Raw genomic sequence first — 22,888 nt, forward strand, 5'->3', positions numbered from 1 at the left:
CCCAGTTCCAGAGAAGGGTGTAAGAAATGCAGAGAGGGAGAAAACTGTATTGAACTCTGTAGTGGATTAATATTACAGGTATTCATGGTAACTCATGGTTTTAAATGTATACATATAAATGTGGGAATGAATATAGATTTAAATATATGAAAGTGTGTGAGTATTTATTACCATAGTAATAAATATAAATGGGCACATGGATATGTGAGTATGTGTGCATACAGGCAGCCAGAAACCTATGTATGTATACATGCATATATTCCCTAGCTTTATACATTGAGAGAACTGGTATTAGTGACAACCACATAACAATGAATATGTTTTTTGCCTTGATCTTTGCTTCTAAATACCATTATCTACTAAAAGCAACTGGCTTCTTAGAGAAATGACTGATTTCAGGGCAAAGTACAAGATGATCCTGGAACGCCTTGTTTTGTCAGAATGCCAGTAAATGCTTGAAGAATTAGAGGAACATTTTGAAAGGACAATCATACTAGCTTGAAGGGTCTTCAATTGCTTGAGTCAGAGACAGATAAGCATCAAAATACATTATGATAGTTACATATTGTAATCCATTTAATAAAATAGCAAGCCATGAGTCCACATAGATATAGAAGTAAATAATCTGAAGTTTCTGGAGAATCAAATATGTATATAATTCAAAGTATACATCCAATAAAATTGTTATTATTGACAAAGTGGGAAAGTGTAATTTCACTGTGGAGAAACTTGCAGACACTACCTTAAGCAAGTGATCAAAGTAAACATACTTAATGGGACAAACTGAAATCATATGCTGCCTGATAAATGCACCCAGCATCACATTGAGATATTTCTTAAAAATATATTTAGCAAAATTTAATTATGAGACAACATCAGCAAACCAAACTTGATAGACATTATCCAAAATAACTGGCTTGTAGTATTCTGAAGTGTGAAGATTATGAAAGTCAAAGAAAGACTGAGGCACTATTCCAGATAAAGAAAATTAGCATAGCATCGACAAGCAACTCATGATTTTGAAATGGATTATTTTGCTATTAAAAATATTTTTGAGAAAACTGTATAACTTTAAGTGGGATCTGATGATTAAATTATAATGTATTGATGTTAATTTCCTGACATGGATAGTTATATTTAGCTGTGTAAGAAAATGTTCATGTTTACACAAAATACAATATCCAGTGTAATGAAGCATCCTGTCATTGAGAGTTTACTTTCAATGGTTCAGAAAAATTAAAACTTTGTTATTGAAACAATTTTTTATAAGTTTATGAATATTTTAATTTTTTAAAGAAACTGTGATGAAGAACTAACTTTTAATGTTTATGATGTTTAAAGGTTATAGTGGATCAAGGCTTTTGTAGAACACAGTAAAAATAGGACATAATGTGAGATTGCTAGAACAGTTTATAAAAACTTAGTCTTATTTTCTGCTTATCTCAGACCTCAGAGACATACCAGTCAATGGACCACAGTTTAAAGAATACTGCTCTAGTTTAAAATTTTCTTTTATGATAAAATATGTAATTCTTCCTATGTGAAAATGAATTTTAAGTGACATAAATGTATGAAACTCATACCAAATACTTTTGAGCATGCATGATCATTATCTGATGGTTTTTCTAAAGGCTATCAAGATGATATGTAAGGATGACCCTATACTGCTGCTTTTTTGGTTCATGGAATACACTCAAATTGGCATGTGTATTGGCCAATACACATCAGTCAGAATCCTAGCAGGAAAAAGATTGCACCCTCTAAAGTGTTTAGTCAAAAAAATTTCAGTGTGGAACTATTTCCTGAGAATTAGGGGCAGTTAAGAAAATTTACAGGAGATGGTGAACTGCACTGAGAACAGCAGGAAGTCATCACTATTCTTACAAGTAGGAGGGGAAAGGGAGGTCGCTTAGTTTCAGAGCCTGGTGAGATCTGACATCATGGAAAGGCAATTAACTGCCTGAGAAACGTGACACCATAGAGAATGGCAGTAAGGTTAGGGAGGGGCATGAATATCTCAACCTGTTCTTTCTCTTGTCTTCTTTTCTCTATGGTCAGAGCTTCCTATTGTCTCAATACAACTGGAAGTCAAATAGCAAGGAATCCTGGGCAGTACAGTCCCTAGAGGTCAATCTCTCTAGCCTCTGTAGAGCTGAGGAGGACAAACTGATCTTAGAAGAGCAAATGAAAAATAAATCAAATAGCACTTTAAAAAAATGTTCTTAGATTCAGTTGCTACTTCTTAATTTAAATTTTCTATCTATTCAGTAATGAAGTTTGTCACTAATTTATTATCTGAGGGTACCTTTTCAGATTTAAAGTTTAGAATGATAGTTACTTCACTGAAGGAGGCTCACTTATTCTATTCTCTTCTTCAAGTGTTTGGAAGGCTCTATGAAGATTATCACACTGGCCATAAACAGGGAGCTGACTCAGGACTAGAGATGGGGGACATGTTAGGACGTCACTACCATTTTTCAGTTTAAAAAAGATTAAATGTCCTTGTCAAAGGACACAACATTTCAGTTACACAAGAGGAATAATTTCAAGAGATGTGACTATAGTAATAAGCTGGCAATTTATAATTGAAAATCAGTAAATTTTAAGCACTTTCATCACAAAATATGTGAGATAATGCACATATTAGTTACATTGACTAGTCATTCCATGTATATAGTTAAGTCAAAACATCACATTAAACACCATGAATAGATGCAATTTTTGTCCATTAAATATAATGAAAAAAAAAACTGGAAAAACATTAAAAAATTGTGGTACTAAGCTAAGCCAGAGGATAGTGAGAGAGAGATGGGTCTTAGTTGTATTCACTGTGCACAGACAGTTGGGTGTGTAGACTGGTTGATTAGTTGAGAAAGATAAGAAAAAGAAATGTGTTTTAGATAATTTCAGATTTGGAGTTTGATTGATTAGATGATGTCATTTACCTGTATAAACAACAGAAGACTGGGCTATGTTTTCCTTGCATTGGGAGCCAGATGAGAAGTGATAAAAGGTTCAGTTTTAAGCTTGATGAATGTGAGGGGCCCATGGAGATGTGTAGAGGTAAATGCTGAAAAACGTGAGATATATTTCTGGAGTTCTGGAGAGAGTTCAACTTGAGCTATACACGGAGAAGTCGTCACGTTTAGCTCTCGGAGACATTGTTGTTGCTTTTGTTGTTATTAGCAGCCTTCATATATGGAAAAATAGCAATATCTTAGGCACTTGTTAGAATCAGAGAGGTTCCGTTTGTAGTAGTACCCTCAGGAGAAGATGAGTTCTCTAAGTGAAGAGAGATTGGAATAGGCAGATCATTTCCAAACATTAGGAATATAGTTTTTGAGGGATGGGAAGGAAGAAGCATCAGGAAGCAGAAAAAGAAGAAACAGTCATTTATTTTCCAATTTGATATTTATGATTAATTTTCACTATTCTAAGTGATTACTCCTTTTCTAGACTGCTGCTTCTTTGGTATGTTATTATGACGTTAAATTTAATATCTAGCCTCAGGGTCATAGAAAACTCATGGGGAAAATAGTATCTAGGACTGGGACTAGAAAAAACATTTTTACTTTTCGTAAATCAATCTTGTGACTGTTATAATTGATCTGATAACTGGTAATTCTCCTATCTTTAAGTTTTAGGAAATTCAGAGAAGTGAGTTACGTGGCATCTATACCAGATAGTAAAGTATACATAATCTACATTAATTTGGTAGAATATTTTTAAAGTGAATAAACATGTAACCATGTAAATCGGTTTTATAAAACAGTTTTTCTCATTCTCAAACATCTTATCATGACAAGGTTGACCCATCTCAAATTTTAATTTGCAGTATTTATCAAGTCAGAATGACATGTTAAGTTAAACACAAATGAGTAACATGTAAGAGTCAGTGTGGAGAATCTTAACACAGTGTTTACTGGATTAGTAGTCCAGTGTTACTGCTAAAGAATTACAGAACTCATGTTTATTTAATCAGCACCATTACAGCCCCCAAATCCATTTAGCAAGCATTGTTTCAGGCAGTCTTTTAAAATTTTGTGAGATAGCACGTTACACACAAAAAAATCCTTTTAACCAAACTTTGCTTCTAAATTTTCATATTTACTAAGTCTTATAATCATAGAAAACTTTATTCAGAAGTAGAGTTTTCTACTTAAGCCTTTGCCTACAAAGTTCATTCCCAGGAAGTAACTATTTTTAATAATTTCTTACCTAAACATATGGAAAATATGTATACATGTGCAAGCATAATATATAGATGCGTATATCCATGTGCATTTTCACTTACCAGAATTTTATGTGTACCTATTCCTATCTATTCATATGGATTCATCTGATTCTTCTTTAGGATTATATAATATTCAACTACAATAATCAGAGAGTAGAAAACAGGATTTATGGTGGAGAGTGGATACAGTTCAAAGGACCTTTTCTTAAGGTCATGAAATCTCAGAGAGGCTCATGAGATGATTATTAGTTATAATGTATCAGAGGAACATTTTTTGTTTTGCTTTTTTCTTAGTGAGTATAGTTATCATAGATATTTTTTGTCAATAAATTTAACACATTTGTTACCTAAAATTCTTATGTATTCTTTAGATATTTTGGAAATATTATGTTAGGTATATAACTGTAGCATGGACAGATACATAATTTTTATCTACTGTTTTAAGTTGTTTTGTGCTATTCCCTGTGCTAGGAATTCTTGTAGAGATCATTTTATTGAATTCTCACGACAACCATGTAGGCAGCATCATCGTATCTTCATTTTGTAGATGTAGAATTTGAGACTTAGCAAATACCATTTACTTTGTTCAAGATCATAATTTATAGCATCTTATTCAGGCCCTAATTCTGTGTCCTCCAGACTTAAAGCCTGTGTCCATACCCACCACACACCATTACTTCTCATATGATGACTTGTTAAGTATTCAGCAAGCCATCTGCACACTAAATGCTCTCAGAGGTGAGAGAAACAGAGATAAAGAAAGAGAGAGACTTCAAGGAAGACTAGGACTTGATTGACCAAGGCCCTTTGGTATACACAGGACAATGGAGACGTGGGGCCAGTGTGAACATAGGTGATGCCCAGGAGGCACATTCTGTGACCCAGTTTGGATAATGTCCAGGTAGCATATAAGCCTTTAGGAAAATTGAGCTTTTGGAGGTAGATATGTATGAATGTTTTAAGTTCACTCAATGCAAGGATAAAGAATTTTAAACCACTTCAGATATAAATGATGGTAATCATAGCAATCATAGTGTTCTGCACAGGGAAGTTAAATAAAGGAAATGATATTTTAGGATACTTAATCTTTCCATACTTAGTAGGGTAGGTCAAAATTGAAAGAATATAGAGCCAAGGAAATGAATTAGGCAATTAGGAAAGTGTTGCAATTTTCAACTACAAGTAATGAGAGCCTGGTCTAGGAAGGTTACCTTGAAGATAGAAAGGAGTCAGAGAAACTTTATAAACTCAGGCATTTAAAAATTTTTGAAATGCTTTTCAAGTTGTGTTTAAGATTCCATTTCCATTCTCCTAGTGCTCTACCCTATGAGGCTTGGAGCCCTATCAATGTGCACCCATAGTGCTCATACAAATCCCTATCAGAATAATTGCTTGTGTCTCTGATTGTTAAATTATGAACTCCTTGATAACAAATACCTTACTGTTTACCTTTGCATCCTAGGGTCTAGTATTCTGCCCCCAAATCTGTATGCACCAAAAACTAAACAGGATTACAATGGTAATAATAATAATGACAACATATTTTATAGCTTACAACCTCTCTAAAATATCACTTGTTTGTTGTTTGCATTTTATTTTGTTCTTCCAGCAAAATGGCTCACCTGTACACTAATGAGATTCAGCTGTGTGAAACCAGACAGTGCATTTCTGAGCTAGAATGGCCTGTGCAGATCATCCTTAATCTTATGTAATAAAGGCTAGGTTTGTCACCCACTCTCTGGGCTTCTTGGAAGTTGTTAAGAGCAAGAGCTGTTTCAAAGTTACAGTGACACTTGTATCCATGGATATTGCCTACTCATTCTGTAGCCCGGACAAGTTGATTAACCCTTCTCAACTCTTTTCCTCATTTGTAAAATGAAGATAATAATACCAATCTTGTAGACTTGCTGTGATAATTATATGAGCCAATGTGTTAAGCAGATTAGTTTTGTTCCTGGTGTAATAAATGTTAAGCTCTTAGTGTGTTGTTTACATTGAGTATCAGTACTTACCAGAAAGCAATTTTCAAGCAGTAAAACAATTCCACATTGATTTTTATTTCTGGGCATGGGGATGGAAAGTAGAATCAGATAAGACAAAGATAAAAACCTCTAAGTGCTTGCCCAACAGTGGCCTGAATTATCACTATTACCTCCTATTGTACCTTGCTGCATATTTCCTAGCATTTTTCCAGATGTTCCTGGGAAGGTGCTAACCTTTGCTATATGTGTGATAAAATGAGATGTGTTATCCACCCTTAGAGCACTGGACTTCCTACTGGAGGTCTAGCTGTGTGTATGGGATAGAGTAGGGTGATAAATAATTGGACAGTAAACCCAGTAAGCAGAAAATGGCTAAATATGATGTGTACAATTGATTGCATTATCAATTGGACAGTAATATATGAGTGCCCCACATAGCGAGCCCTTGTAATTCTATCACTCAGGCTCAGAAAATGTGTCAGGAGCTGTTTGTGTTAACCCTATCATGTTGAATGAAATAGATACAGATACAGAATAAAACCATAAATAAACAAAGTAACCATGTAGTAATCACATAAGTATAGCAATAGACAAACTGGGTGCTATATGTTTGGGTGGTGAAGTAGTCAGGGAAACCCTCTGTTTCTTTGTCTTACTTAATTCAGGCTGCTGTAAAAAAGTGTCATAGGCTGGGTTACTTATAAAGAGCAGAAGTTTACTTTCACAGTTTTGGAGGCTGGAAGTCTAAGGTGAGGGTGCCAGCCTGGTGGAAGTCTAGGAAAGATTATCTTCCAGGCTGTAGACTGCCAACTTCTCGTAGTATACTCACCTGGTGGAAAGAGGGCTAGAGAACTCTCTGAGGTGTGTTTTATAAGGGCATCCCATTCATGAGGACTAATTAACCTCCCAAAGGCCCTACTTCCTAATTTTATCACCTTGGGGTTAGGATTTCAACAGACACAAATATTCAGTTCGTAACACTCTTTGATAGATGAATGGATAAACGAAATGTGGTATATACATATAATGGGATATTATCTAGTCTTAAAAATGCTACATTCTACATACTGCAACATGTATGACCATTGAAAATGTGATCCTAAATAAAATAAGCCAGACACAAAAGGACAAATAGTATAAATCCATTTATACCTGTTACCAAGACTAGTCAAATTCCTAAAGAGAGAGAGTAGAATAATACGTTTTACCACTGAACAATTCAGGGATTAGGGGCACAGATCCCCACATAGTCAAAAATTGGCATATAACTTTTGACTTCCCTAAAATTTAACTACTAATAGCTTCTTGTTGACCAGAAGTCTTACCAATAACATAGAGTTGATTAACCCATATTTGCGTGTCATAGGTATTATATACCATATTCTTACAATAAAGAAAAATGTTATTAAGATAGTTATATGGAAAAAAATATATATTTCTTTTTTATTAAGTGGAAGTAGATCATTATAAAGGTCTTCATCCTCTTTATCTTCACATTGACTAGGCTGAGGAGGAGGAAGAGAAGGGGCTGGTTGTTGTTTCAAGGGTAGCAGAGGCAGAAGAGGTGGAGACACTCAGTGTACTTTACAAAAAATGCATTTTCTAATTATTTTGCCTTTTCTCTAAAAGTGTTTGTATGTGGTATCAATCCTTTCTCCACTGATTGCTTTAGTTTCAGTGCTTGCTTCATAGAAGAGCCCAGAAAGTAGTTTTGAATTCATGGAACCTCTCTGCTAGATTGTCTAATGTCAGTTTGTTTTCCAGCATTGCTTATTTTGCGTCATCTTCCTCATCTGTCACTGGATCAGATGCACTCATCATTATAAAGTTGTTTTCTGTTAATTCTGGTGTAATATCTATCAGATGTTGAATTTCTCCAAGATCCAGATCTTGAGTACATTCCCTCTCTCTCTCTTTTTTTTTTTTTTTTTTTTTTTTGCTATATCTACAACCTCTTTGATGATTTCCTTAATTGGCTCCATCATAAATCCTGTGAAGTCACACACAACATCTGTGTACACAGTTTTCTCCAGCAAGAATTCATTGCTTCAAGATTGATGGCTCTTTATATAACGATGATGGAATCTTTCATGGTGTAATCCTTCTAGAATCTCATGATTTTCCCTCTACTGGGGATCTGTTCAATAGCATTGGCAATGCTTTCCATAGAATACCACGTGTAATGAGCCTTAAAGGTCTTTATGACCCCTTGATAAGATGTTGTTTTGTGGGGCAGGTAGACCACTTTGACACTTTCAATTTTGAATTTATGGGGTTCTTGGTGGCCAAGGAAATTTTCTAATATAAGAAGAACTTTAAAGAACATTATGAGAAGAACTTGCCTTACTGGCAGCAGACTTCCTGACTTCAGGGACAAAGCATCAATAAAACCAATCAGTATTCTCATTGTCCAGATAACTAAAATACTGGCAATGGGTATTTGTCTTTTCCCTTTAAGGCTTATGGGATAGCAGCTTTTAGAATATGAGCAGTCTTGAGCATAAACCCAACTGCGTTTGCACAAAAACACAGAGTTAGCCCATTTCTTCCTGCCTGAAATCTTGGTGCTTGGTTCTCTTCCTTACTAATAAATGTTCTTTGTGGCATTTTTTCCAGAATAGGGTACTTTCATCTTCATTAAAATTATACACAGGAAAATATGTTTTCTCCTCAATGATTTTCTTCAAGACATCTGAGAACTAGTCTCCTGTTTCTTGATCAGCACAAACTGCTTATCCTGTTATGTTGACATTTTGTAAGCTAAATCTTTTTCTAAAATTATCAAACCATCCTTTGCTGGCATTAAATTCTCCAGCTTTAGAATCTTCACCTTCCTTTTGCTTTAACTTTGGCATACAATGACTTCACTTTTTCTCAAATCATGTTATAATCTGTAGATAAGACTTTCTTAGAGTAATCCTGCACCCACATACAAGCTGCATTTTCAATAGGAGATTAAAAGGCATTTTTCAAAAAGTGCAAGACTTTTATGCCTACTAGCATAGCTACAACAACACTAGCAGCACTTTGTATGGCTCCCCTGGTATTATTCAAGTTTTACAGTATTGCAGTAAACACAATAAAAATACGTAAGAACTGCAAAAGTTCACTTTTTACTGAGATATGCGATTAGCTGGAGAGAGAACTTCTCAAACAGAGATGATTAACATCATATGGTGTTTTCAGCAGATACAACATTTGGGCTCACTGCAATAGTAACAGGAGGTGGCTACAAAATTATTACGTTAGTACAGTATGTACTAAGTTAATTTTATGTAGTGATTTAATACTGCATCTTTGTGTTTGCTTATATTTCTCTCAACTGGGAATAACACCATGTATAGTCAGTGTTTGTATGGACAAGTTTTAATAAGTTTTAACTTCTTCTAATAGGTTTGTATATATTTTTTGATAGTACATGATAGATGAGTTACCACATGTATTTTATGCATTAATTAATTAATTACATACCTACATTTTAGAAATTTTTTGGTATTTCCAGGCTATGTGGTTCATCTGTGAGTTTTTTCACATTGTTGAAACTTCCCCCCAAATCTTCCAATATACTTATTGAAAAAAATTTACATATAAGTTAATTGAAACCCATATTGTTCACGAGTCAACTGTAGTTACCAGAGGCTGGGAGAAGCGGCAATGCGGAGTCATTATTTAATAATCACAGTAAGTCTTTGTTTAATGTTATCATGGATACGTTTTTGAAAACTCATCTTTAAGTAAAATGATGTGTAACATAACCAATTTTACCAGAGATTAATTAATATGAATAAGAATTAAGTTCCTACAGCATATTTCTGGTCACAAAAAAATCACCAGACTTCTAAATAAAGACTGAAACACTTCTAATATTAAACACTGAAAGAAATATAAGCTATACATACATTTAAGATTAATACAAAGTAAGATAATTATTTACCCAGTTATTCCAGCTTAGAATCACATATGGCCAGAGCCTATCTGGCAGCTTAGGGGACAAGGCGTGAACTCATCCTGGACAGGATGCCATCCATTGCAGGGCACACTCACTCATACACTCCCTCACTCTGACAGGGGGTCATTTAGACATGGCAGTTTCTAACAGGCATATCTCTGGGATGCAGGAGGACACCTAAATACCCAGAGAAAACTCACACAAAGATGAGAACATGCAATCTCTACACAAACAGTGGCCCCAGCTGGGAATTGATTTTTTTTTCTCATCAACATTATAATGAAACCTTGTTGAATAAAACATTATTTGTGGACTCTTCTATACTGTATATACTTTAAGTTAAGGGTGATGCAAAAGTTCAGAAGATAGAGGTAATGCTGTTTGTATTACAGTGTCAGTGTACTTAATTCCATCAAATTGTATCCTTGAAAATTGAAAAAGTGATAAATTTATGTATTTTTTACCACAATTTAAAATAAAGAAAACTCACCCTAGTTGGGCCCCGAGAAAGATGGGAGCAATATGAAAGCATAGAGGCCAGTTGGAGAATCTTGTAGTTTCTGGTGGGAAATGATTGTTTCCTTGACAAAGGAGTGGCAGCAGAAATAAGTATTTTCATTCAAGATAAAATTGTAGCTAAGACCTGATGATGGATTGGGTATCCATGATGAGGAAAAATGAGAAATTAAGAATGACCCCTGTATTTTTTATTTAAACAGCACTGTGATCTCAGAGTCTGGACATTTGGCTGAGGTCAGGAGTTATAGTTAAATAGTGTGTCATAGATGCATAGATTGTATTTAAATGATTAATTTTAGAAAAGATAAACAAGGTTGCTAGTCAGCTCTAGATACTAACAACCTTGAGGCTACAGTAAGAAAGTGCTGTGAAATAATAAAGTGAGAAGAAAGGGTGTCTCTGGTAAACAAGATTTCAGTTGTTTTTTTTTTAAACTGTAAAACCGAAATGGCCATAAGTGAAATATTCTAGCATAGAAATGAGAATATTAATTGGGCTGAGCAAATTGGACCATTCAAGGCTGTTTTGGATTGGCAATTAGAGAAGCCCTTGGAAGTGGGAGTGAGTATTATACTCAGAGTATATGCAGCCACAGCCCAGTGTCCTTTCATGGTGCAAAACGGGGTGTTTTGTTTGCATAAAAACTAAATACTCTTGGTTCTTTTAGGTTTGTTTTCAGACAGTCTCCCTTCTCATTTTTTAATATGAATAGGGTCTCCTAGGCTTTCCTAGCATACGGACAGGCAATCTCCTCTCTTTTAAAGGCAGTCCAGATTAACAGACAGAGCCAAGCTTGGGTGTCAGTCAGGTCTCTATTTGAATACTGATTCCTCCTGTTAGCATTGATGTGTCCTTGGGCAAGTTACCTATTTTTTTCCAGGATTTTACTTCATCATTACAGAGATTATAGTGCTGAATATGAGAACTTATTATAAGGATTAAAGATAATGCATGTAAATTGCCTGGGACATCATGGCCAGTAAAAGCATGCTAGCAGTTGTTCTTCTTATGGAGACCTGCTGGGAGTGGAACTGGGTGTTCAGTGTGACCAAAGAACAGATTCCATGGAGGAAAGCAACGTGAGAATACTTGAGACAAAATCATACAAGGCCTGGACGGCATTCTAAGAAATTGTTTCTGCAGGATGTGGGCAGCTTCAGTAGTGCATGATGGAAGAGCTTGAGAATTGTCATAGTCAGAATAGAATCTAATATCTAGGTATTAATAAACTGTCTTCTCACCTTTTCAGGAGAGTCAGTGTGGCACATTGGAGAGAATTTAAAGAAATAGCTTCATTTTTAGAAATAATGTAGCTTCTATCAGCTTTATGATCTCTACACTTTTTACTGTACATCTTAATTTTTAAAACATGTACCCTCTTTTATTTATAATTAGTGAACTAAAGAACTAAAATTATGTATATTGTATAACATTATAATAGAAATATTAAGGCAAACTAAAGATGATGTTTTAAAATAATTGTTTTTTACTTATGAATTATATTTACATTGTTTTGCTCTTATTAGAAATATTATTAATCATTTATTCTTTGAGAGTTCTATGACTGACCCTTATTCTTCTTTAAAATGCTGATTTAACACTTTGAAATACAACAATTTCAAGATCAGTTTATTTATAATCTTTATCTTAAAAATAGTCATGGACAAAAATGACACCACACAGGATCCTGGAAAAGTTGCATCATTAGCTGGTTATAAATTATGAGCCTTGTTTTGTAATTCTATCCCTCAATTATACAAAGGATTTTGGTAAAATTCAGCAGTTGAATTACCATCTTCTCTGATGTTTATCAGTTGTTTCTAAATACCAGTCAAAAGGTGTTGCATTTTCATGTTTTTAACAAATGAGATTAAAACCCTCTGCAACTGTTCTTTTGGCAGGTTATTTTGCAGATGGAAAATTCTGTTGCTGGGATTTTAAAGGAGGCAATTATAACAGTTTGAATAGGTCATGAATTTATATCTTTTTGAGTGTAATGTCATGTGATGATAGAAACATTTCCAAACATCTGTTTTTAAAAATAGTTGGCATGGCATATCTTTTCTTGAAAAGCAATTTCTTTCACTTGCATTGCAAAAACATCCCTTTTATCTTGATGCTATAGATTAAAAGATTTTTGTTTCTCGTATCCCAAAATAGCTATTGAGTAGCATACTATTTGCAGCTACTTGTCTTCACAGGAAAGGACAGCAATTTTGTCTTTTTGTAAAAGGAAATACATAACTCATTTAAGTTTGACAACTTGTAAGTACCTTGCTATGAAGTAACCAGCAAACATCTATACAGCACAAAATATTTTCTTAGTCACTCCCCATCATATTTGAAAGTATTATAAAATTTCTTTTTTGTAAGATGATATTCATAAATCCATGTAACCTGGCACAGAAAAATAGCTATATGTTGTATTGTGCTGGAATCATCCTAACTGTGGATGGTGACAGTGTGAACCTCTCTAAACTATGAAACTCCAGCTCCTCCCTCAGGACATCTGGTGGTGTTGAATGTGTGAAGTTTGGTTAGTCTGTTTATTTCTTCTTATATTAGGTTTTATCTACAGCTGTGCTCGTGCATGCATATGTGGATGTATGCATCGTATAAAATGTTCTGATATTTTGTACCTTCATCTCAATGGGACATTTTGTACCCGCATTTTGCAAACTTAATTGAGATTAATTTCTTCTTTGTATTGTTGGTGTCAATGAAACTGAATATGCTCCCAGTAAATAAAGGCGAGTTTAGTCTGTGATTCACATGACAGACTCTCAACTATGTGCCTTTTAGAGCATTCACATGGCACATTGTTCAGCATTTGTCTTCATTTGGCTTGTGTGAAAAGACACAGATTTGAAGGGGATTTCACTGTTCTGAATTTTTAGTTAATTATGAGATAAAGTAGAATCATGCCCATGATTATTACAGGTAGCTAGTTTTTTGGTAATTATTTCTGTCTACTTCAGAAACACAGGGTTTGTGGTATCATATACATGCTTTGTTATTATCGTTGGTTGTGTTTTGCTTTTATTTGGGTCTTGTTTTGTCACTGTGTGTGTGTGTGTGTGTGTGTGTGTGTGTGTGTGTGTGTATGCATGTACAGTATAAATCTTTCTTTTAAAAATCTAAACAACATAGAAGAAAACAAGAGTAAAATCTGAATAGACAGCATATCATAGTTCTCTGCAACTTTCCAGCATGATGACTAGCACATAACAGAATTCCTACCTTCCTTCCTTCCTTTCTTTCTTTTTGTACAGTGGCATGATCTCAGCTCACTGCAAACTCCACCTCCTGGGTTCAAGAAATTCTCAGCCTCAGCCTCCTGAGTAGGTGGGATTACAGGCATGCACCACCAGGCCCTGATAATTTATATATATATATATATATATATATATATATATATATATATATTTAGTAGAGACAGGGTTTCACCATCTTGGCCAGGCTGGTCCTGAACTGCTGATCTTGTGATCCACCCACCTCAGCCTCCCAAAGTTCTGGGATTACAGGTGTGAGCCACCTTGCCCGGCCATAATGGAATTTCAAGTAAGGTCACTGCTCTTTTTTAACACTGGAGCTCAGCCATTACTGTTTGAGAGGGCTTTGCTCCCACAGCTACTAAGTACAAAGTTCAATTCACTTTATGCAAATTGGAAAACCTCTCCACAGTCTTGACACCCAGGGTTATTGGCTTCTATCAAAAATCAATTTCATGGTAAGGTGCAAAATATGATCATGATGGTTATCACAACTTTTAGTAAGTTAGCTGTTTTCTTCTCTTCCCATCCAAAGGACGGTTGCCTCTTGATTGATAAGATGTTTAGTAGAGTAGCTTTTGGTTGTTCCACTATTTCATTTCCATTTTAAGAAGCCTTTTAAGAGATGAGAAAATTCTAAATGAATTGAATTCTATTTGTGCAATTCATACACTAATCCATTCATGCTGGGGATGGGATGGTGATTTAGAGCCCATTTAGATTTCTGAATGAAGAAAAAGGCTAATTTCTGCCTGTTAACCTATCCTATGAATTTTCAATTTGTCGAATTCCAAATGACTACTCCAACATCAGTTTAATTTTTTGGTTAATAGGTAGTTATATTTATAGCCATTTTCCTGACAGAAAATGTAGGCCACAAATCCTGCCACTTTTTATAACCAGTAAATATATGGTATTACTTTTTATAAGCAGTAAATATAATGTCCTTAAGTTGTTACTGGCTTTGCTGATGATACCGTAGAATAGAGGAGTCAACTCTTTTTAGTTGTTAATTTTACTTTATAACAAAATTTAGCAAATGCATTTATAAGTCTCATCGTGAAAAAAGGAAATTAACATTTTATAACATTGAGAAGTTATCTATTAAAAATGCATTCTTTCAGTTGACTTTCATCTGAGAAAGTTAGTTAATTATATCAGATATATTTTAAACATCATAGATTTAAATATTTTGTTAGTATGATAAAATTTGAAGTAAAGTCAGTAATTAAAAAAAAAAGTTTCCCAAAATATTAAAAATGTTTATATAATCAACTAAATGGAAGAGATTGTTACTAAATAAATACTACAAAATAAATTTATCACCTTTGCCCTTTTCTGCCCTTTTCTTTTCATTTGAATACTGTACTTCAGATCATATAATCACTGGGTACAAGGAACTTGCATTTGCCATACCATGTTAGCTGGAAATTAACTATACTTGAAGTAACCTGAAATAACGAATTCAGTCACAAGTAGGCATTGTGGACTGGCAAAGTGATTTTTCAGATTGAGTAAAATCCTAACACAGCCTTCCTTATATTCCCCTTCAACTATTTCTGTAATTTCTAAAATGGATATATTCAGTAGTTTAATTACCTGTTCACTTATTTTTTTTTTCTTCTTTCTGCTGGGGGAAAGGATGTCTGCAATTAATCAGAGTCAGTATTTCAAGATGTTTTCTCTGTATGTTATGTCCTGTCAGTGGGGAAGTTTTAAAATTGTTCTTGCATTTGTGATTCATCTAAGCAAATGAATAACAGTATCTAGCTTTATATTAAGATGGTGACAAACTTACCAGCTTAAAGACTAGAGGGAATTTTATTTTTCTAGGTTGTAGTATTAGCCTTAAGGAATAAATAAGGATACATATTCTAAAATATGACTGCTTAGATTTGCTCTTAGTTGTGAGAACTTCTACTATCTTCATTTTTTATATAATCATTTTTCAGGATACTGCTTAATATATGTGGTGAATATCTGAGTCAATGTAGATATGCACATTATGGGCACATGAAATATTAGTGACAAAGTCATTCTTTAACTAATGAATTTTGCTGAAATTTTTGCCTGATAGTCCTTATTTATACTACAGTCTAGCAAAGGCAGTATCTATTGGCACAGCATTTAATATTTAAGTGTTTACCTTTTATTGCTTGATATATCATCTTGCTCTGCAGAGAACAACAGTCCTGGTTGTTCGTCTAGCTGAATAGCCACTACGTGCCGGAGATTGGTTCTGTCTACCTGGTAGCAAGATGTTTGAATGAGTTAGTAAAACAGGAATGTAATTCAAAGTGAGATTTTGTTGTTTTCATTTGATGCTGGTTGTTCTAGTGATAATGATATGGGGTAAGTCCCAGATAGTAAAGTCAAGTTCCTTAAAGGAACTTGTTCCTCCCGTGATATTTTTTTCAGTGTTCTCAATGACACTTATCAATCCAGTGAGCACAAAATGAAGAAAACATAACAAAAATTAATTTGCCAAATGTGTCACATCTTCCTTATTTGCTTTTGGATTTGGGGAGTTTTCAAGCACTCTATGATTCTTTACCCCATGTTGTTTGTATTTCCTTATAGCTATGGCTAGTTCAACCTCACCAGTATTTTTAAACTTGCCTTATCCCAAGGACAGATCTTAAGTTGAACAGAAGCAATTTTAAGAACTCAGGGTACTTAGTAAGCATAAAATAATAATATGACGTACTGAACAAGAATTATGCTGAAGGCTTTGTATATTCTCAGTTAATGCTAACATCACCCATACAAATTGTATATCATTCATCCAAGTGCACACAAGAATGGATGATTCCTTAACTATTCATAATGTGCAGTTGAGAACATTGAAAAGACATTAAGGCACAACTAATCTTATGAGACAAATTTAGCATTTGCAATCACCCAGTAGGTAAAGGATTTTAAGACAGTGATGAAAACAGGAATATATTTCAAATAAAAACATATGAGGATGGAAGGGTATAGTATAATCTGTGACATATATGTATATATGTTTATAAATACACGTACATACTCACATATATAGTTATATCTCAAAATGTATTTTTAAGAACAGTGAAAAAGATGCAAAGACTACATGCCAAATCATTAACCTTGAGTAGCAGAATACCAGGAGTAAGGGGAAAGATACATTTTCAAATATTACTTCATAGATTTAATTTTTTATCAAAAAAGTTTGTAATTTGGAAGAAAGGTTTATTTCCTAGGTGACAAATCAATCTTGATTTGCCAGAAGACAAACCTTGACCATAAAATGATAGCACTCATACCTTTCCCAATATTTTACAATTAAGAATAATGATCCACTGCTCAGTCATTCAGAGAAAAACTCCCTTTCATGATAAATGACAGTGTAAAAGAAAACTTGAAGAAAAATCACAATTCATTTTTTATATTATTTTAAAACATTTGTTTGAAAGGCTAATGCATAAATAAAATATGTACTTTTTATTCTGTTCATTGTGCACTTAACATTTATGTATTTTATAGTTCCTCTATCTTTACATAAGTCATAGAGTTTATTGTTAATGGTTTTTTCTTTGCTGTCCTCATAAACATAATTGCCTGTAGCTTAGCACCCATGAGTAACCTAGCAACCAGTCAGCTCTCCAGCAAGTAAGAAATGAATGCAAACAAAGTGTTACGGAAAAAGCATTCAGTTTAAGAATACTGGCGTATGTATGTTATTAAAAATCAAGATGCAACATTCTAATTTTGATAAATCACATGACAATAGGTATTGACTTTTATATTAAACAACAGTTTTTGCCTCTTTCATTCATAAAAAAATGGAGTCTACCTCAAACTGCACTATTAACTAGGAAACTGAATATTCATATTTTCCCTGGCAGCCTGTTCATTACAGATTACATGAGAAAAGTGTTTTGGCTTGCTTTTATTATATAGTACATGAGTTTACTAGATTAAGTTTCACTAATACACCTTCCTGACAGTGATGCATTGCTCATTTCTTAAATAGTTTTAGAATAATGTTTTTCTCAAGGGGATGTGCTTACGGTACTGTACTTTTGAGGTGGTCGGCTTTCAGGAATACCATGAAGAATTCCACTTTGTGTTTCACATTTCAAGACTTTGATACATTTAATATTAGTTTCTTTTGGTGAAAGTTAACTTCTATATTTGCTGATTAATTGCACTTAGAAAATATATCTCCTGTTTTAGAAGTTTAAGTTCATAAAGGAAGAATATTGATTATTAGGGAAAGCTACAATTTTATAAGATGATAATTTATGTAATAAATAGACCAAGATTCGGAGGGAAACACATACTGGCAAATACCTTTCACTAAATAGCAAGGCTTCTACTTTATGCCAGGACAAAATTACTTGGCCCTTATCAATTTGTTAGGTAGTTCACTAAACTCCAGGAAATCTCAGAGCCCTGTAGAAAGAAGATTGAGGTAAAGGACAGCAGGATGAGATGTAGCCTGAACATATGATTGTGCATATAAAATGGATGCATAGAGTTGTAAAACTAGAAAGCATCTGCTCCCTGGTGGAGATACATATTTTTTTCCAAATGCCCTGAGTGTGTATTAACTTTTAAACTTTTACCTTCAATGACTCTGAATTTTTTCTCTAATCACAATTAGGATGTGAACTCAACTCTGACTTCTTTCTCTGTCCTCCCAGAGGCCCCATCACCAGGGAAGGTAGGGGATAAAAATCATGAGACCCTTAAAGAGAGGGCTAAACACACTTAAGATGATAATTATATTTCTTCTATAGGTGAAAAACTTGGTTACTTATGTGATTTAGATTAAACTGAGTCACTGTAAATAAATGAAGAAATAATATTCTTCACATGGTAAAGTCATCAAAAGATACCTTAGCTACAATTGGATAGAATGGCTTTATGGAATTTATACCCAAAATGTCATGATAGATTAACATGGTTTATCTGTAAAGATGCTACATAGCATAGCTGGAGTCACTAGTCAACTTCAGGAAGATGGCTTTTTTAGTGTGGTATATGCACATTAACTTCCCCTTGCACCATAAATGTCCCAATGGAGTCATACTGTTGAAAAAGTTCACTTTGGGAGGTTGACGTCCTGGAGGATAAGAATAATCAGTTTTTATCCAGCATTTGCTATAGTACATTACATATTATAAGCTTGCAACACATGATTAATCTTTCTTAAATTAGCATTAGAAGGTGTGTCTGAAAGATCCATAACAATCACTGCAATTTTATTAAAATAACCTAACCTATATAATAAATGTTACCAGAAAAATTCAAACACTTAAAATACTGTATGCCCTTGTGGAGAAAATGTTTAAAACTCTATTATAGACATACATTAATTACCAGAAAACTATTGTTAAATTGTAAAATTTATCTAAAAGGAACTGTACTTGTTATTGCAGGTTTGGTTACAAAAGTACGGCTACCTTCCACCGACTGACCCCAGAATGTCAGTGCTGCGCTCTGCAGAGACCATGCAGTCCGCCCTAGCTGCCATGCAGCAGTTCTATGGCATTAACATGACAGGAAAAGTGGACAGAAACACAATTGAGTAAGTAATGGCACTTACACTCCATTCTTTTTGGTCCTTGAGCCAAACTAAGTAGTCTGGAAAACTTTATCTAAACTCCACCAACCATTACTCCATTACACCAAATGGAGTAATTTGTCTCATGAACTTTCTTTGAAATTATATAACCTAATTTAGCCCCACTCCTCCAAGATTTCATTAGATATTTAAAGCTCAATGTCAAGTTTGCCCACCTGATTTTAGCAACATATTTTCAAAGTAGTAAAGAAAATATGAATGAGAGTTGAAGTAGGTGTACAGTTGAAGCCACTACAAGAAGAGTGACCATGAGAAACAGAGATGGGTTGTGTGCTGATGAGACTGGATAAAGAAAATGTGGCACATATACACCATGGAATACTATGTAGCCATAAGAAACAACAAGTTCATGTCCTTTGCAGGGACACAGATAAAGCTGAAAACCATCATTCTCAGCAAACTGACACAAGAACAGAAAACCAAACACCACATGCTCTCACTCATAAGTGGGTGTTGAACAATAAGAACACATGGACACAGGAAGGGGAACATCACACACTGGGGCCTGTTGGGGGAGGGGGACTAGTGGAGGGATAGCAGGGGTTGGGGGGATTAGGGAGGGATAACATTAGGAGAAATACCTAATGCAGATGAGAGGGTGATGGATGCAGCGAACCAACATGGCACGTGTATACCTATGTAACAAACCTGAAAGGCAGGAAATCACACTGCCATGTGTGTTCCTATGCAACAATTTTGCATGTTCTTCACTTGTACCCCAAAACCTAAAATGCAATAAAATAAATAAATGGGAAAAAAAAAAACCTGCACGATCTGCACATGTACCCCAGAACTTAAAGAATAATTTAAAAAAAGAAAGAAAAATAAAGAATCCTTGATACTCACAAAATTTACCTATTTTTTCTTACTTAGTTTGATCATGGTACATCAGCCTTCCACAGTAAGAAGGGCAATGATGCATTTTTCTCTCTGCTTTCTCAAATAAAGACACTAAATGTCAAAGGCTAAGTGAACTGCAGAGTAGTTACAGAACCTGTCCTTTGACATTTGATCTGGGGAACTTGCCCTGCTATATATCTTGAGAAAAGACATACTGTTTTTCTTTTGAAACCTTAAATACTTGGATTATCTGGACTCAGACATACTTAATTAATTCTGACATATCAAACTAATTTAATACATAATTTTGAAATTATATTTTGCCTTCTAATGTTTGCAGCATGATGTCAGTAATAATATTTTTATTTCATCAAGGCAGGGAAACCTTTATAAATAATAAAGGCTTTGAGATTAAACTTCAAAGCAGTTAGAAAACATAAATACATTTCCTCCCCTAGCACTTTTGAGAGATGCATAAATATTAACTTTGATCTACATCTTGGAAAACAGAATCAAGAGGAAAAAGAATGTGTTCTGCCACAATTAAAAACTTGTTGTAAATATTGGGAATAGAGTTTTGATATTTTGGACCTGCTGCCCTCTAATCACTGCAATTCTCTCTAAATAGTATAATATCATTTTAAGTCATAATATGCCCCTTGTCTTAAATAAATATAGTTTTAAGTTAATCAAAAGCCTCCAGCAAGTCCTGTGTTTTACATATTATACCAAATTCCATTTAAATTGTACTCCTCATCCCGGCATTTTGCAAAGTGCTGTGGACAGCGTTCTTGTTCGTAATAGAGAGCTGTTAGCTTCTGATTCATTTCTTGGAAAATATGACACAATTCATAAAAATACAAATAAATTGAGGACTTGGGAAACAAATTGGTTTACTTTGTTTGAATGTCTAACTTGACTAGTGCCAGAATAATAAGGAAGTTTGTGATATTTATTACTAGTTATTAAATTTAAGAAAGTGAAGCCCTAGAAAAGTTGTGTCTACCTTTCTGCCAGGTTTGTGAGCTGTTGGTCATTGGAAGGACTTGGGATGGAAAGGTTTAGTTTCCCGAAAGTGGCTGGAGAAAGGTTTTTGTCAGGAGGTAATGGAACCGTAATGTGCACAGGATTTATTTGGACCCTTCATGTGGAAAGGTGTCTGAATAGTTTACTGTTCTCTGGCAGGAGGATGTAAAAAATGTGAAGGCGTAGAGAAGGACACCGGCCTTTTTTTGGGCACAGAGTGGCTCAGATTCCAGACCAGTAAAAATGATCGTGTCACTGTGTGGGAGTTAAAGCAGAATCTCTGTGATATAGCATTATAGAGATAAGATCAACTATATAGGCAGCCCATAATTTAAAATCAAAGGGATTTTTTTTTTTTTTTGCTTGTTTGTTTTGGGGTTTGGAGCTGTTTTGTTTTTGTTTTTGTTTGAACAAAGCCTTGTTCTATTTCAGGCTTGGATTTTCTCGGTGTCTTTTTAGGAATTGGTAGTGCATCTTTCTCTTCAAACAGTGTTTCACCTGGCAGTTATTTCTAGGTGAAACCACGAAAGCCTTGTTAATTCCTCCTTATCTTCCGTTGCTAGTCTGCTCCCTTGTCTGCTTGGAGACTTCATTCTCGTTGTCACTTCAAGTAGAAACCCTCTGGCTTCATTTGCTTCCTGCCTGTTTCTTTTCTACTGTTGCACTTTTAAGGTGTTATTGCTCAAGTTACTCAGCTGAAATCGTGTACTATTTTTGGAAGCATAATCTCCATCATCGTGCTATTAAAGCAATCATCTGTGCTTTTATAATTTTGAATTTGTGGCAACAATCCATGCTGAAATCACACTGTTATATTGCAGTCAAATTATAAGGTATGAATTTTTATCTGACACTTATTACATAAAATATGAACTATAGTTATTGATCTAAATTATTCCTCAGTGTTAATATAATATCTTAACCATTTTCAGTGCTTTAAACTGTTATATAATTTTAGACTCTTATCAAGATCAATTGTTTTTAAATTAAATAATTATATCCTCCTTTGGCAGATAGACATGTGATGCATTGAATTTGTAATTATTGGGTAATTTAAAATAATGATGACAATTGCAGTAATCCGTATATTAAACTGAATAAATTAACCATTTTCAAGCAATAAATTAAGGTATGATCTTAAATGGAATATTATATTGCTTTGATATTAACTAACAAAGGTGTTAGAGATCATAATACTTATTCCCTCCCACAGAATGAGTTCATCAGTGATTCTTTTATAGATGCATAATGAATTTTTATAAGCAATTTCCCTTAAATTTCTTAATGAATGGAGCAATCTATATTATACATAAACTGTATCTATTTAGCAAGGAAACAAAAAAATAGCAAGGTAATAAAGAAAATGAGCCTGTTATGTTTTATAATTTTAATAGCAATTTTTTTCATATTAGTTTATCTTTTTTATGTACACAGTGGCATGCACTCAAGTGT

General features: G+C 34.2%; 1 protein-coding gene across 1 annotated transcript in view; it reads left to right on the plus strand.

The window, feature by feature from the left end:
• The window catches only part of MMP16 (matrix metallopeptidase 16), a 278,171-nt gene that overhangs the window by 119,208 nt on the left and 136,075 nt on the right, over positions 1-22,888 (plus strand). Inside the window, exon 2 of the mRNA XM_032249823.1 lies at positions 19,365-19,513. Coding sequence (XP_032105714.1) covers positions 19,365-19,513 — 149 coding nt within the window. The remainder of the gene's footprint in view (positions 1-19,364; positions 19,514-22,888) is intronic.

The sequence above is a fragment of the Sapajus apella genome, unplaced genomic scaffold, assembly GCF_009761245.1.
Source record: "Sapajus apella isolate SASKATOON/1434 unplaced genomic scaffold, GSC_monkey_1.0 scaffold3, whole genome shotgun sequence".
NCBI classification, from domain to species: domain Eukaryota; kingdom Metazoa; phylum Chordata; class Mammalia; order Primates; family Cebidae; genus Sapajus; species Sapajus apella.